The 15,472-nt window shown below is 55.5% G+C and overlaps 5 protein-coding genes across 5 annotated transcripts; 2 read left to right on the top strand and 3 right to left on the bottom strand.

The window, feature by feature from the left end:
• Nucleotides 1-70: 70 nt before the first annotated feature.
• On the bottom strand, nucleotides 71-1,467 carry P153DRAFT_300206 (WD40 repeat-like protein; the record flags this gene model as incomplete). Its single annotated transcript, XM_033664318.1, has 5 exons — nucleotides 71-259; nucleotides 313-451; nucleotides 500-910; nucleotides 971-1,076; nucleotides 1,131-1,467. 5 exons carry the CDS (start codon nucleotides 1,465-1,467, stop codon nucleotides 71-73), a joined length of 1,182 nt encoding a protein of 393 aa, XP_033519789.1.
• Nucleotides 1,468-2,226: 759 nt separating this feature from the next.
• P153DRAFT_348527 (mitochondrial succinate dehydrogenase cytochrome b560 subunit C) lies at nucleotides 2,227-2,992 on the top strand (the record flags this gene model as incomplete). Its single annotated transcript, XM_033666209.1, has 2 exons — nucleotides 2,227-2,318; nucleotides 2,391-2,992. The coding sequence occupies 2 exons, from the start codon at nucleotides 2,227-2,229 to the stop codon at nucleotides 2,830-2,832; spliced, it is 534 nt and encodes a 177-aa protein (XP_033519788.1). The 3' UTR covers nucleotides 2,833-2,992.
• A 1,519-nt stretch (nucleotides 2,993-4,511) lies between these two features.
• Nucleotides 4,512-8,514, top strand: P153DRAFT_370065 (uncharacterized protein). Its single transcript, XM_033668936.1, has one exon. The coding sequence runs from the start codon at nucleotides 4,551-4,553 to the stop codon at nucleotides 8,142-8,144; it is 3,594 nt and encodes a 1,197-aa protein (XP_033519787.1). The 5' UTR covers nucleotides 4,512-4,550; the 3' UTR covers nucleotides 8,145-8,514.
• A 305-nt stretch (nucleotides 8,515-8,819) lies between these two features.
• P153DRAFT_370063 (lanosterol synthase) lies at nucleotides 8,820-11,278 on the bottom strand. The gene is made up of 2 exons (XM_033668935.1): nucleotides 10,942-11,278; nucleotides 8,820-10,884 (listed from the first exon to the last, which is right to left on the bottom strand). The coding sequence occupies exons 1-2, from the start codon at nucleotides 11,173-11,175 to the stop codon at nucleotides 8,965-8,967; spliced, it is 2,154 nt and encodes a 717-aa protein (XP_033519786.1). The 5' UTR covers nucleotides 11,176-11,278; the 3' UTR covers nucleotides 8,820-8,964.
• Nucleotides 11,279-12,334: 1,056 nt separating this feature from the next.
• On the bottom strand, nucleotides 12,335-13,420 carry P153DRAFT_300326 (uncharacterized protein; the record flags this gene model as incomplete). Its single annotated transcript, XM_033664324.1, has 1 exon — nucleotides 12,335-13,420. One exon carries the CDS (start codon nucleotides 13,418-13,420, stop codon nucleotides 12,335-12,337), a length of 1,086 nt encoding a protein of 361 aa, XP_033519785.1.
• Between the last annotated feature and the right edge of the window lie 2,052 nt (nucleotides 13,421-15,472).

The following is a 15,472-nucleotide window of genomic DNA, read 5'->3' as shown; positions in this document are numbered from 1 at the left end:
AAAGGATGATTTGATCAATCACTACGGTGGTCGTGCCATACAAGACCATATTGACTGCGGCTCGTGATGTCTAGTAGGGGTTGTATCTGATTTTCTTCTCGTCTCCTTTGCGCTTCTCTTTTTTGTCTTTTCGCTTCTCCTTGCGGTCCTTGCTTTTCTTCGAGGACTCGGCCGATGCATCGATGTCCATGCTATCGGTGTCGGAAGATTTCCAGGCGCGGATGTGGCCGTCTTCTCCGCATGTGTATGTTATCTGGGTCTACGGGCGGCTTTGGTGAGAACGCAGGAAGGGTGGTGGGTTGGAAGACTTACATGGACATCTGTATACAGATCGCGTACAATTTCCTCGCCATGAGCGCCAGGGAAGCGAGTGCTTTGATCCAAGTTGTACTGGTAGTCTAGAGGTGCGCTGGAATTCTTGCGGACGGGAACAAGATCCAAACGACTCTCGCTGGATAGGATTAGCATTTCACTCGGTAGTTTGGGGACTGGGTTGTACCTGTGCTTTCCTGTTGCTACAAACGCCTCGCTGCCTATCCAATGCATCTTGGCGAGATACTCGCATCCCAAGGCCTCCCTTACATCACCAAACGTTTTCGGCGTGGGCTCTTCTTCCTCTTCCTTCTGGCTTTGCAGCGCATAGAAACTCATCGTCTCGTCTGTGCCTAGAGCAAAGATGTCGGTACTCGGATACATGAAGCCTGCGTGAGCGATAGCGGAGCCGTGGTTGATGACTTGGTACAGGGCGTCTTCTTCCTCAGGCTGTGTTATGTCGAAGATGTTGACGAGGCCGTCTGTGCTGGAGGAGAGGAGAAGATTGGGGAGTGTTGGATGCAAGGCGAGGGAGGTTATGGTATCGGTATGGGATTCTATAAGGGAAAGCGTGGGGATTGAGGGGTTGCGCTGGTCCCTATGACTTGTTCAGCATATTGTACTACAGATGATGATAGACTGTGAGACGCGTGCATACCAGATGTAGACGGGCGAGACGCCGGCCCCGTCATCTGGGTTTTCGATTCCCGCTGCAATGAAGTTCCTCTCAGCGTCGCAGACGAGTGATGAGATGAGTTTGTGCGCTACAAACCACGTCAGCTTTTGTGCTTCAAATCTCTCGACAGGACAAAACGTACGGCTCTCAATCTCCAGAACTTTCTGTTTGCTCCTCTTGTCCCAGAATCTGACGAGTCCATCTCTTCCAGCCGTCGCTACTATGTTGCTTGGCAGATCGTTCGCTCGTTCGAGACATGTGACTTTTTGGTTCACGTTCTTCACTAGGCCGTCGGGCAGTATACTGAGCGTTGTGGGATCTAGGAACCGTAGTGAGTCGTCCGAGGATATGATTGCTAGCTGATCGGTTTGCGAGTACGTGAGCGGGTCTTGCCGTGCTGCTGTAGAAAGGATCTTGTAGATGTACGAGTTTGGCGCGAGCCCAGCATTAGAGCTGAACGCTGGTGTAAGGGACACCATCGTGTTTTCGATTGGAGTTGAAGTGAGTTGCGATAGTTTTAGATGTACGATGGCTAGGTCACGGTATATGTGAAAGAGAAGAAAATTTGCTTGCAAGAAGCGTCACGACCGTAACCAGCTTGCTGGTGCTACCAACACGACTGACCACATACCTAAGACATGTGCGGTTGGGGCGTGAAGGCGGTGTTTCTGAACTTCCGCAGGGTTTCGCATTCCAATCGACGATAGAAATATTGGTAGTTTTTCATCGTCACGCATACGTGCATCACTCAGACGTGCATCACGACAGCAGTCACACTGCAATCTCGAGTGACAGCAGCAGTACTCTGTAATGCGTCTATGCTCGTTCTTCACCCCCGTTTGCTCTACAGAAATATGTTGCCTTGATATGAAACTCATGGTAGCCATTGATTTTGACTCGACGAGCGATTAACTACGGGCGTCTCTCGCAGAACTCTCAGAGCCCAGTCCACTGACATAACGCCAGCAGACAAGTAGGCCGTCACTCCAACAAATCAGCGCTTGCGCTCATTGCCGGCGATATCGAGGTTCGTGGGGAGAAAGAAAGGGTTGCGGCTCGCGAGAAATTTTCGGGTGGGTAAACGCATGACTAAGCAGATGTAATCGAATCGCTGCTGATTGGATGGTGAGGTAACGGCAGACCTCGGGTCGGGAGCGTTGGATCAGTGAGCTGGGCGACGACGACATCACGACGACTCCCAACACTCTCGACTCCGCAATCGACAAACGCAGAGCACAATGGCTTCCCAGCGAGTATTCCAGCTTGGCCTGCGACGGGCGGCGGCCCCTGGCTTCAGGATCCAGCCTGCAGGACGCATCGTGCAACGCCGGTACGGAAAGCCCATGATGGCACTGCCATCGATACACCCCCTCCAAATACATCTTGCTAATAGCACCTGCAGATTTGCTGCCACACAGTCCGCCTCCCACTCCCAAGCCCAGGAGATCCTCGCGAAGCAGCGCATCAACCGCCCCGTCTCGCCCCACCTTCTCATCTACAAGCCGCAAATCACCTGGTACCTCTCGGTGCTCAACCGCATAACAGGCCTCACCCTCAGCGGCGCTCTCTACGTCTTTGGAATTGCCTACCTCGCTGCTCCCGCATTGGGATGGCACCTCGAGACGCAGTCCATGGTCGCGGCGGTCGCGGCTTGGCCTCTGGCTGTTAAGCTTGGACTGAAGAGCTTCTTTGCGCTTCCGTTCTTCTTCCACTCGTACAATGGACTTAGGCATCTGTCTTGGGATGTTGGTATGGGATTCAAGAACGCACAGGTCATCAAGACTGGATGGACGGTTGTTGGATTGACGGTTGCTACGTCGCTGTACTACGTCTTTCTCGGTTAAACAGAGAGAATGAGACTTGTCGACGTGGAGGATAACATGATAGGACTGGGGTTTGAGGAGTGAGACGTGGACAGTAAAAGAAGTTGGGGATACGTTGAGTAGAGCATCTGGTGGAAACACAACCTTGTACATTTTGTGTGTCAAATGAATTGAGTTCGTTATGTACAGACGACCGCCCAGAAGTGTTTCGACGCAGACTTCTAGTGTTGAGAACAGTTGTGAAAAACAAGACCTAACCACAATACCGTTACAAGCGTTTTTGCCTCGACGTCAGCGCTGCTGTTTTACATGAGACCAGCCTTCACCTGTCTGATAGAATGGCACACAATTGATGCTCGAGTGAAGCGGGGTGGTTCAAGAATCAAGCTTCTGGTGAGGTGAACGCGTCTTTCGTGTTCTCCCCTTTCAACAAACGTCATTTTCACTTCTAGTTGCTGCTCAAGGGTGCTTCGTATGATAATCTAACGTCCTAGCCAAACACGTGAGTACGTGTTTCGCGGGTAGCGGCGCGCAACGAACTACTGAGCCGCGACACATTCAACACTTACGTGTGGAGACCACTCCGGACGATGAGCACACACAATGGCTGAGTCGCAAGCCCTCACTGTGCTGGGTGACAATCTGTATGATGTAAGTTTCCACCTCCTGCATGCACGCGACCAAGCAATTGATTGCGGACACCCCGGTCGTGGTTGTGACATGAGTCGTCTGTCTTGCTGATCACTTGCGCCACTCAGGACCCGTCGCAGCTCTCGCAGGCTCTCAGGCAGCGTGCAGGCAGTGACTGGGCTCTCCAATTCACCACCTCGACGGAGAGCCGTCATTCAATTGACGCTGTGCCAAATTCCACGGAAGCGCACCACGTCACCGCCGCACCGCAGCTCCCCGTCGCGCTTGCCCAACTTAAACACGCTCCTTCCCCACGACGCGCTACGACCGCGAGAAATGTCCAACCGTCTCTACCCAAAAATTACAGCGCGCCCACAAGCACTGCATTTGCGTTGGAGATAGAAGGCGCGCCGAAATTGCATCATAGTTTTGCGGGAATGGACGCCCCGGGCGATACGCAGCCTGACAGCCAGATGCACAAGTACTGGACGAGCGGCGACTACGGGGCAACATCGACCGACCATTCTAGACCAGACCCGAGATCGCTGTTTGCTGAGCATGAAGAGGAAGACGAAGAAGAAGACGACGGCGGCGATGCGCTCACCGACAGCATCGAGATGGAGGTGTCGAGTCCACGGCACCATAGCCCTGCGATCACCAGTCCCACCGTCATACAAGAGGATGAACACGGCGCAGGCGTACGCGCCGAGAACGGCTTCACCAGCCCGCTCAAGTTTGAGACTCCGCTGGTCGCAGCTCGACAGAGGGACAGTTCAGGGCAGCTGCTGAGCTCAGCTGCGCGAACAATTACAACGCCAGCCACGGACGCTTCTGCATCTGCCTTCTTTGGCGCGGGCTTCGGCAACGGGAACGCTGGACAGCTCATGTCGCTCACGCAAGCTTACAATGCGACACAGGCACCGACCTCGCCTGCAGTGGGCGGAGCCATTGAGGACCCCGTGTTCCTGCGGCCGTCTCCGAACTTCAACTACGCACGCAACTCAAGCCCAATGCCAGCCGTCTCGAGTCCCATCAAATTCTCGCGGACCATCTCGAGATCGGATCCAGTCGTACGGTCGTCCAGCGAGCCACGAACCGAGTATGTCACAATGCGAGAGTCGCAAGAGAGGCGAAAGCGCAAGACGAGAATCAAGCGTCCTGAGCTTCGTCAAGAAGACAGTTGGGACGAGCTGTCGCGGCGCGTACAACAGAAAAAGGCCACTCAGCAGGCCAAGGAGAAATTCGATCGTGATGCCGCCAAGTCGCTCTCTCACATCTCAGCGCCAATGCTTGCTCCCACACGACCCGTCAAGAAGCTTGCGGGAGAAGGGAAGGAGAATGAAATTGAAAATCTTCCCGATGAATCTTCTCAGGACGTTTTCTCGACCGCGCGGAGTGCGGTGAAATACAATAGCAAAAACAATAGAGTCGAGGTTCCCAAAACCTCCTCACATCCAGATATAGAACGATCAGGAACATCTTCGCCCGGCTCTTCTCCGCGCGAGAGTCCACCGTTACAAATGCAACGCAAGCCACAGTTTCGGGCACCAGGATCGCAGTCTTTTCTTCGGGATTCGTTCCTACCGCAGAGTAGCAGGGAGTCTGTTGCTGTTATGGATTCTCAACCAGACGCGACTGCCGATTTCGAAAGCATACCGCGACCCAAGTCTTTGCGCTATCCCTCGTCACCCTCGATAGAACAGTACAGCATTAATCAAACTACGATTGCCACAAAGACAGGGTATACTAGTCAAATCGTCTCGTCTTCAATGCCTCCAATGCCGCCACACTCAAGTCCGGAGGAAGTGGAGGAACCGCTGGAAGGGATCACACCAGAAGAAGAGGAGCGCGTGCCAAGCAGTCCACCAGTACTGTGTCCTCCTGAAGACGATGTTACCCAGCACACATATGACGAGTATGCTGAAGGGGAAGGTAACATCACGGAATCTGACGTCGCCGATGAAGACACGGTCATGGAGGACGACGACGACTTTCCTGCTACAAAGGGAGAGCCCAGTGACGAGGAGCTAGAGGTTGGACACGATTTGAACAATAACGAAACAGATCTTATCCCGCCATTGAAAGTTGATCTTGGCACAGACCAGGAAGTTCCTGAAACGTTGGAGCAGAACGAGATGCAGAACGTCCAGCCGGATGATGATGCATTGATGCAATCAAGATACACAGAGGAGCACGACATTGAAATGGAAGAACCTTCGCAAATACCGCCACGTATGCATCGACAGAACACGATCCCTGAGACCGATGCACTCGACGAGACACAGCCGTCGTTCTTTCCAGATGAAAGGCTTGCAATCAGCAATGAGGATGCACATGTTGAGTCTGCAGACGACGAGCTGGCTGCACGTGGTCTACCTGTCAGCACTGAGCCATTCCAGACCGCTAGAGAGAACCAGTCTGTTGCGCAGGTCACTGCACCGGTTCCTACCAGCTCAAAGGATGCTGGTAGCGATACCATTCAGATAGGCGACCGCATTCACTCTTTGCACGACATTGCTAATCTTCCAGAAACCCAACAGTCTGAGGATGAGGAAATTTTCGAAATGCCTCGACTGAGTGGTTTGGACGAGAACGAAGAAGATACCTTCATGACTAATACTTCATTCGCACCTCCCTCGGCGAAAAGGCGCAAGGTCATGTACACGGCGAAGAAAAAGGGGTTCCCCAGCCCTGTCAGGCCTGCTGTCGAGCCGTTCTCCGATGCGCCTCCTTCATCACCTCTGAACCGCGTTCTGCCGGTTCGAGAAGATACTCCTCCGACCGCGTCAGCACAGGCACGAGAGAACCGAGGTGCTCACGCAGCGGTACAAGCTAGGGAAGAAGCGCAGGCACCTTACTCCAGGCCAGCGACTTTGAAAACTAGAGGCCAACCCAGAATTTCGAAACCGCAACATCAAAGAAAGGGCGCCCTCAAGCCAGTCGCCCGAGAACTCTTGCAAACACTATCTTCCCCGGTCAACACACCGTCTAAGCCAAAAGCCTCTGCGCCAATTCGGACCATCACGCCTCCTTCACCCACTGCGCCTAGCCTTGATACCCCACACCAGAAAGCTGACGTCGACATGTCCGATGTGGGAGATAAGCCAGACGAAGTTACGGAATCTCCCCAGGCTACCAATGTACAGCGGATGAGTGAGAATGCGCCAAAGAGGCCTGATACACCGACCGGAGATGTGCTTGTGCCAAACCGAGTGTTCGCATCATGGCCTGGAAGTCACTACTATCCTGCTACATGCATCGGGCGGTCGGCCTCACGTCAATATCACATTCGCTATGATGATGGCAATACGACTTTCGTAGACACTGCCCTGGTTCGAGCGCTTGCTCTTCGCACTGGGGATCATGTCAAGGTTGATGAGACAGGCATGAAGAAGCACACGTATGTTGTGGTAGGCTTCAAGGATATAGCGAAGAACCTTGACCCTGAGGAGTACCCTAGCACCGATCGATTTGGACATACGACCATTGTTCTAGAAGAGAAGCAGAGAGACAGTCTGCCAGCAGCAAAGGCTGCTCAGCCAGCGAAACAGATCGCGGTGCCCATGGCAAGCATCTACCTGACGACTCAGCTGTGGCAAAGACTTCGAGACCGTGCCTTTGACTTCTCGCCTCCTGCGTCACCGAGTAAATCTACTGAACAGACGGAAACTCCCTCCAGAGTGGCTATGCTCGCCACACCGTCTTTCAATCGTAGAGGGGCTGCGGCGCCGTCCTTATTGAGAGACGCGACTGCCCGCGCAGGATCTGTTGCCTCCACGGCGCGATCAGGCAGCGGGGTGTTCTTGAACATGGCCTTCATCATCACATCAACCGGCGGAGACGTAGACAAAGACGCCATCGCAAAACTCATCAAGATAAACGGCGGTCAAGTCCTAGAGCACGGTTTCCACGAGCTCTTCGACCTCGAATCGTCAGGCGAGATGCCCTCCTCACAAAGCCGGCGAAGATCCGCCTCCGCCATGGAAAATCCCGCCGGCCTGACCCTCAAACCCCAATATCAAGACCTCGGCTTCGTAGCCCTAATCTCCGACTCGCACTCCCGCAGCACAAAATACATCCAAGCCCTCGCCCTCAACGTCCCCTGCCTCCACCTCCGCTGGATCCAAGACTCGCTCTCCGCCTCGCGCGCCCTATCCTTTGCGCGCTTCCTCCTCCCCGCCGGCGTGTCCAAATTCCTCGACCCAAACGGCGTGCTGCGCTCACGCACAATCCGCACCTACGACCCTTCTGCCGACGACGTGCTCTTCGCCCAAACTATCAACGACCGCGATCTACTCCTCCGCGACCAGGCCGTCCTCCTCATCACCGGCAAATCGAAGAAGGAAATCGAAAAACGCGCCCCTTTCGTCTTCCTCACGCATGCCCTTGGCTCTGCGGCGGTCGCTCGTTGTGCTGACTTGCCCGCTGCTGCTCGTGCGCTCAAGGACTCCCACTGGGATTGGGTCTATGTCGATAGCGCGGATGCGAGTGTTGCCGACGCTGCGGCGGAACTTTTCGGCTCTGCTGCGGGGAGACCTGCGAGTGCGAAGAGCGCGAAGAAGGGCAAGAAGCGCCGCAGAGACGAGAGCGAGGAGCAGGGGGACCTGGTTTCTAGGGGCGAGGTGCGCGGGCGCGTCGTGCGCGTTACGTGTGCGGAGTTTGTGGTGCAGAGTCTGATTTTGGGCGCGTTGGTTGAGGAGTAGGGGAGGCTTTTTTCTTTCTTTTGGGCGTTGGGTTTGGAATGGGAGGGGTGGTTGTTTCGTGGGTCATTTGTCTTGCGCTCTTTCGCGCGCGGAGAGGGGGGTTGCTATGTTTTTACTTTGTTATGTTATGTTCTCTTCTCTTTTTCGTGTGTGTGTGGCTTTCTTCATCGGTGTAGCAGGCATGCCAGCAAGGCGCTTTGTTTCTTTTTTTCTTTTCGCCCATAGGGAGAGATGTCACGTCTCGTTCCATTTCATTTCGTTCCGTTGGGGAAACATATACTGGAGATGCGGATCTGGGTGAGCTGGCTCAAACTCAAGCTCAAGATCAAGATCAAGTTTATACGAATGAAGTGCAAATGGTATATTTACGTCATCATGTTGGGTGTTTTGTGTGTGGTGCGGAGTGGGATGGATGGGAGAGGAGAGGATGAGATGGAGTGTGTTGTGATCGTTGATTGACTGCTGCGAGAATGTAAAGTTTGCATTATTCGTTCGTCTTTGTCTAATCTACGATACTTTGATCTAATCTAACATGATGAGGTGAGACGAGATGAGGCCCTTGCCATGCATGCGGTGTCATCACGTATCATAACATACACCGTAAAAGCACCCCCTTCCACCTCCCCCCTACTCAGCACTCATCATCCCCTTGTCCCACCCTCCCTCAAGACAGCGGCACATCCCCAAAGCGCCTAGCATACATACCCAGCGCCATAACCGGGAAGATGAACTTATAATTCGGGTAAGAAATCATACTATCATCTTATTAGCAAAGCCTCCCACACACACACACACACACACAGCGGACAAACACTTAAACTTACCAACTCTTATTAAACACGCCCTCGATAGCTTCCTGCAACCACTCGCCATTCCCCTGCTGTCTCCGCATAATAAGCCTCACAGCGCGATCCAGCGGCTCCTTATGCGGGAACTCCGCCGTCAGCAGCGCGATGACAACCCACGCCGTCTGCACGACCTGGCTCTGCGGGTGCTGCGTGTACACGCCCGTCTCGCAGGACTTGTATGTTTCGCCCCAGCCGCCATCCTCCATCTGTCTGTCTGTGAAGAATTTGCATGCCAGCCGCACCCGAGCCGAGTTGGCGTGGGACTCGCCTGCGCAGCGCAGCGACTCGAGGCCGAACATTCCCGCGTAGGTGAAGCAGATGCCCCAGGAGCCGAACCAGGAGCCGTCGGGCCGCTGGGCGTTGCGGATATACGCTATAGCGCGGTCGCGGAAGGCGGAGATTTCGTCCGCGCGGTAGGAAGGGTAGTGGTGTTGGAATGCGGTGAGGGCGGTGAGGACGGCGGTTGTGCATTCCGGGTAGTCGTATTCGATCATGATGTTTCCGAAGACTTCTGCGGCGTTGAGGTGCTCGAGGAGGATTGAGCCGCGGGTTGGTTCGTAGGAGGCGCAGCCGCCCGAGGGGTTTTGCATGGTGAGGAGGACGTCGATTGCGTGTTGGAGGCGGGTGTCTGAGATGAGTTTGGGGAAGGTGGATGCGTGTGTGTTTTGTAGGATGAGGGTTGCTTTTAGGCCTTCGGATGTGCAGTCTGAGACTGTGTAGCCTTGCTTGCGGGTGCTGAAGGCCCAGGCGCCTTTGCGTTGCTGGCGGTAGCATTTGTGCTGGTCGGCGCACTCTTCGAGGATCTGCTGGTCTTCGAGGAAGGCGAGGGCTTTTGTGAGCATGGGGTTCCATTTTGGGTCCGACGAGAGGTTGCAGGCTTCGACGGCTTGGATGAGGTAGGCTGTGTCCCAGGTTTGTACGCCGTTGGTGCCGTTCATTAGCATGCCCTCGTTTTTTACCCAGAGGAACTCGGGCAGCGTCTTGATATGCTCGCGGAAGGGACGGGAGTCGGGACCGAGTTTGATGTAGGTGCAGAGCGTGTTCAAGGGCCCGTTGACAGGGGCGAGATTCGCGTAGTCGGTGTTCTTGTCTTCGGCCTCGATGAGCCACCACACATGGTCCTCCGCACGCTTGACCATCCAGTCCGGCCGCAAGAAGGGCCCCCAAACGACAGCCAGGAACCAGAACAAGCACCTCAACAGCAGCGTCTTGGGATGGTAATTGTCCATGGGCGAAATAGTATTGCGATGGGCGCTGAACTTGATCGTCTCAAAAGGCTGTGTGAGTAGCTCCTTGCGCAATTCCCGCGTCAGGTCGTTGACGGGGTACGACCACCGCTTCGAGTAGATGAACGACATGGGCAGCATGACCTGGCGAATGTGAATCCACCAGCGCCAGGGCGCAACAGGGACCCAATCCGGCAGCAGCCACATCTCAGGCGGCACGGGATTGACAACGTCCCACTCGAGCACGCCCAGGACGCTGAGCCAAAACTTCGCCCAATGCGGCCCGTTCAGCGCGCCGCCCAGCTTCCACAGCGTAGCGCGAGCCTTGCGCATGCGAGCGTCTTCGGGGTCGACGCCCAGCAGCCGCAGCACCGTGTAGTTCATAGCGGTGCCGAAGACGCTGCTCTCGCCCTCGATGTGCAGGCCCCAGCCGCCATCCTCCGGGTGGGCGCGCGCGAACAGGTAGTTTCTGATCTCGATGGCGTGGTCGGCGGGGATGCGCGTCTCGGTCACGTACCAGGTGATGACGAGGCCGGGCAGGAGGAACATGGGGCCGCCGTACTCGCAGGCCCAGTTCCCAGGGGCCAGCTGGAGGTGGGAGAAGAACGAGAGGCCATTTGTAGCGGATTGGAGGGGTGTCTTTGCGGGGGGGAGGTCGGGCAGGTTCTGTGTGTGTATTGTCAGTTGTTGTTGTTGTATCCTGGGGTTGATACAGGCACTCACCGTGTCCAGGCCGAGGAAGTATTTATCCGCCGTGCTCTGCGGCCACGCCTTCTCCTCCTCTTCCGTCTCCAGATAATGCCATGTGTGACACCCGCGATCGTTCCTGAGCCTCCAGCGTGTATAGTCCGTCTTCGTGTAGTCCTTCTCGCCCGTTGCTCCTAGCGTGGCCTGCGCCGTGTGCCCGTTCACTCCACGCTTGGTCGCGCCGTTTGCCGTGCCATTGACCTGCGCCATGGTGTTGGAAGTAGTTGGCCGTATCGCAGAAGCTATTCCACACTTAGCCTGTCATTGTAGGAGGTGCAGGTGGGCGGGGGAGTATATAAGAGGTTGAGTTATCGGACGACTTGGCGAATCGAATCAGACCACACGCAGTCGGGCGTAAACTACATGGGCAAAGGGGTAATCTCAATACAGTCAGCTTACCTGCATAATCATCGCGCGAGCATCATCCCAGCATAAGCTTCACAATGCCTTCCCTACTGAGTTTTGCAGAAAACAAGCATTGATGCAGCTGCAGGAACATACTTCCATTCTGTACGCATATGGTTATTGTAGTATGTACAAGGCTATACCTGTTTAGGCATCCTACTATCCCTCTTCGAGTAGGACTCTACCTATACAGGTCTAGTTTAGACCCTCATCAGCCCTAGCAGACTTCCAGTCGTAAATGTGAGAGCCTCCAGCAAAACACAAACCCCCAAGCCCGCCATTAACACAAGAACCAACGCCCGGGTAGAGTAAGTATTAAATCACCACAACCCTGAAGCAGTAATTGTAAAAGACACACCTATCATATGAGTGTGAGAGTTAACTCCCTCGGACACCTTGGCAACCACACTACACCAAACCTGCATAACAAGATCGACAGGACCAGCCAGCCAGCACCACGCGGCCCGCCTGACACATCACATCACATGCCCATGCCATGCCCGCCACGACAAGGGCACACAGGATGCGCAAGTTGAGAATGGCATGTGGCTTGCCATGGCAATTTGCTAGAAGTGGATGTACGGTAATGAATTAGGTCAACATGCAGCAAGATAGTTGTGAATGAGGGAGTGATGGATGGATGTTGTTGACAGGGACATATGATTCCAGCAATATGTACGGCATCAATGAGCGGGTGCAGACCAGACCGCCAGGGCGCGAGACATATCCCATCCAGACAATGATAGAGACAATGATAAAGACCGATAAAACAACACGACCAACCAGCAGACGATGCAATGCCATGCCGTGAATCCAAGCACACGCTCACCCAACAAAAAAAAATGGTCAAAACCCCCCCAAAAAACGCCATGCGTGTTTACAAACGCTCGCTACAATGCAAAAAAACCTTTCATCTCTTATGTATAACATTCGTGCGTCCCGGGTATCGTAGAAGAGAAAGAATCTAGTCGCTAAGATCAGGATTAGCAATGAAGAGCCTGCCGCTGCTCATAGTCGCTTTGCGCTCGTCCACACTGCCCCGCCGTATCAGGTCGTCGACTGTGCTTTTCTTAACTTCGAGCTTGGGGAGCGGTTTCATCTGGCCCACGTCGCCGAAGCCTCGTTCCCCTTCGCTGCCGCTGCCGAAGGAGAGGTTGGTCTTGGAGCGCTCAAAGTATGCGGCGGGTTCTTCGTCGGGGTTTGGCGTGGGCTCTTCCTGCACGTCGTCGAGCTCGTCGGGGGTTGTGTTCTGAGGGGGGGATGAGTTGGTGGATAGGCGACCTCCAACGGGGTTGGCGTAGGAGATGCGACGGTTGGAGCCGAGGGAGCTGCGCCCTGAGCCGGTGCGGTGGTGTGCGCCGCCCTGGTGTATCGAGCCGCCATCCTCTTCATCACCCTCGTCCACCTCAGATGCACTCAGTCGCATGGGCACGCCTGAGCCTGTGTAGGTGACGGGCGCGTACTTGGAGGCCTTGGCCATGCCGTGATGGCGCACCTTGGACCTCACGCCCGCGGCCATGCTCGAGCCCCCTGAGGCGCTGCGTGGCGGCGCGTGATGGGGCCCGCCGGCTACCTCCATGTTGGCGCGCATCTTGGCCTGCTGCTGTGCGGCGACTATGCGCGGGTCCTCGTACTGTGCGCGGTCACACCAGACGGTGGCCTTTTGCTTGCGCATGAGGGCCACGTACGACGTGGGCGAGGTGCCGGAGCGGGCGCTGGACGAGCGGCGGAGGGCGCCACTGTTGGAGCGGTTCGGGGTGCCCGTCGTGGAGCTGGTCGACGACGTCGGGGTGCGGCGGAGCGAGCCCTGGTACTGGCTTGGGTACTGGCTTGGGTACTGCTGGTGCATCATGGTGGCGGTTGGGGAGGCAGAGACGGCGGGGAAGACGCCGGAGCTGACGGTGCGGGTGCGAGAGTGTCCCAGCGGAGCGTCGAGGTAGGGCTGCGACGGGGGACGCATGGACACGCCGGGGTTGGCTATGGGCTTGCGGCGGACGGGCATGGCTCCATAAGCGGAGGCTTGTTGCGGCTGCATCATGGCTGCTTGCATGGTGCCTGCCTCGCTTGACGATCACGCACCGTGGAACGCAGATCGACTGCCTGGCAGCGACCGTGATGGTGACAGCGGCAGCGACGGCAAGGGCTCTGCGCGAGGAGGGTGGCAGCTTAAGTAGCGGCAACGACAACGGCGTCGGATATGGGTATGGGTTTGGGTATGGGTATGGATGGCAGAAGTGCCCCGCCGTTCGCACCACGCTGACTGGCACTGCTTGGGGCAATGGCCTGATCAGACCAGAGCAGACGGCAGACGTGGTGGTGCTGCTGGCCTACTGGACTACTACGGCTGGCTGGGCGGGCAAAGTGCGAGGCGAGGCGAGGGGTTGAAGCGATATTACAGGCACTACCGGCATGGATATGCGGCGATTGCTACCTTAATATCTCGCTCGCGCTGCCAGGCCCAGCACCAGATGCGCTAGGGACTTTCGAGTCTAAAGAAAGAACCATCAGTCGCGAACACGAGCCATTTTTTTCTCTCAGCCTTCGACGCCAGAGGCTAGCTGCTGCTTGCGTCCATGGAGCATAGTGTCAACAACGTGGGTACCGCGTGTTGCCAGTGGACAATGGCGCCAAAGCTGAAAGCTGACTTACAGGCGATCCGGCTGCTGTCCAATCCGAGCCCCGAGTCGGACCTTGGCGGCAACTGCTCGCTTCGTATTCCAGCTCTGTACACAGCAGATACACCAGGTCACGTCGCGCGGAAAGATAGCTGATCAAACACGACGGAGAATGGAGCATGCGAGAATCCTTGCCGCAGCGACCGGGAGCGTGAGCGAGCCTCTTCTTGTATGCTTCTGCTCTTTGCTCTTTGGCTCCCCTCCCGTGCTTGCCGTTGAACGCGAGCGCGCTAAATTTTGATTCAACACGACTCCACCTGCGGCCCTTATGACGAAATTCCTACACGCTCTTTATCCTCAACGTCTTTTCTCCAACGCAGAACGCGTCTGGTGGTGCGGAATGCGGCAGTTGGCCAGTCCTTGTCAAGTTGCACATCAAGGCACATCAAGGCACATCAGGGCACATCAAGACACTGCAGCTTGCATGGGTCGAAACAGCCGCCTGCGGAGACGCGTCCGGATACGGTGCAGCAGAACAAACCTGGACACGCCTTGAGCATCTTTCTTGGAAACAAGGCCCTTGTCTGCAATGCACGAACAAGCATCCGAACGACCGACACTTTGAGAAATACCTAAACAGGGCACAGACAAGCGAAATACCCTCCACCTACCTAACCTCGCATCTGCTCAATGCAAACACATCACATTTACGCCGGTGGATACAAATCGCCGCGTGCAACGTCTGACAGATCGCGTGTGGCCAACCATGGTTCCCTTTGTGTGCTTGCGTGCCCCGAGTGCAAAGCAAACCCCAACACCGGGTCCATCCATCCCTCCACTCAATCAAATCCCATATGACCTCATCCGCCAATCTGCCAAACCCCCCATCGTCGATTGCGAATAAACATGTTCGTTCTGATATTGCCGACGCGTAGCAGCACCACACTTACTTCAAACAATCCCTCTGCCTCATCCTCCTGCCAATTTTACCGCGACCGAGGCCGACATGGATAGCCAACATGCATGGATAGGTAACATGCATCCATGCAATGCACCTACGATCCTCTTGCCTTCCCTTCCCTTCCCTTCCCCGCTCCCACATCCCCTTTCAGCAAAGCACCCAACCCAAGCGACCCAATCCACAGCCCACGATTGCGATCGCAATCGCAATCGGCACTCCCCAACCAACGCGTCAACCACGCACCCATTCTCGTCTTCGTAGTCGTCGTCGTAGGTAGTCGTCGTTGATCTCCTGTTATGCTGTGCTATGCTGTGCTGTGCAGTGCACCCACCGATCTTCCCTTCCCTTCCCTTCGGCTACCACCTCCCGAATCCGCCACCTCCTGACCCTCACTTCAATGCGTCAACTCTCCACACACCACACACACACACACAGATACGCAATCCATCCAAACAACAAAAAAAACTGGAGAACACACAGCAGCAAAGCAAAGCACTGCTCAGTGGCGTTCCACGCCCTCGTATCC

This window comes from Dothidotthia symphoricarpi (assembly GCF_010015815.1).
Source record: "Dothidotthia symphoricarpi CBS 119687 unplaced genomic scaffold P153scaffold_20, whole genome shotgun sequence".
Taxonomy (NCBI): domain Eukaryota; kingdom Fungi; phylum Ascomycota; class Dothideomycetes; order Pleosporales; family Dothidotthiaceae; genus Dothidotthia; species Dothidotthia symphoricarpi.
The sequence above is the reverse complement of the archived record's forward strand: the minus strand, read 5'-3'. Positions and strand labels throughout refer to the sequence as shown.

What these genes read in the sequence shown, in the direction of transcription:
- P153DRAFT_370065 (XM_033668936.1), top strand. Translation starts at nt 4,551, where the DNA reads ATGCGAGAGTCGCAAGAGAGGCGAAAGCGCAAGACGAGAATCAAGCGT.
- P153DRAFT_370063 (XM_033668935.1), bottom strand. Translation starts at nt 11,175, where the DNA reads ATGGCGCAGGTCAATGGCACGGCAAACGGCGCGACCAAGCGTGGAGTG. An exon ending in ACTTCCTCGGCCTGGACACG is followed by an intron (nt 10,885 to 10,941) that starts GTGAGTGCCTGT and finishes ATACACACACAG; the next exon opens with AACCTGCCCGACCTCCCCCC.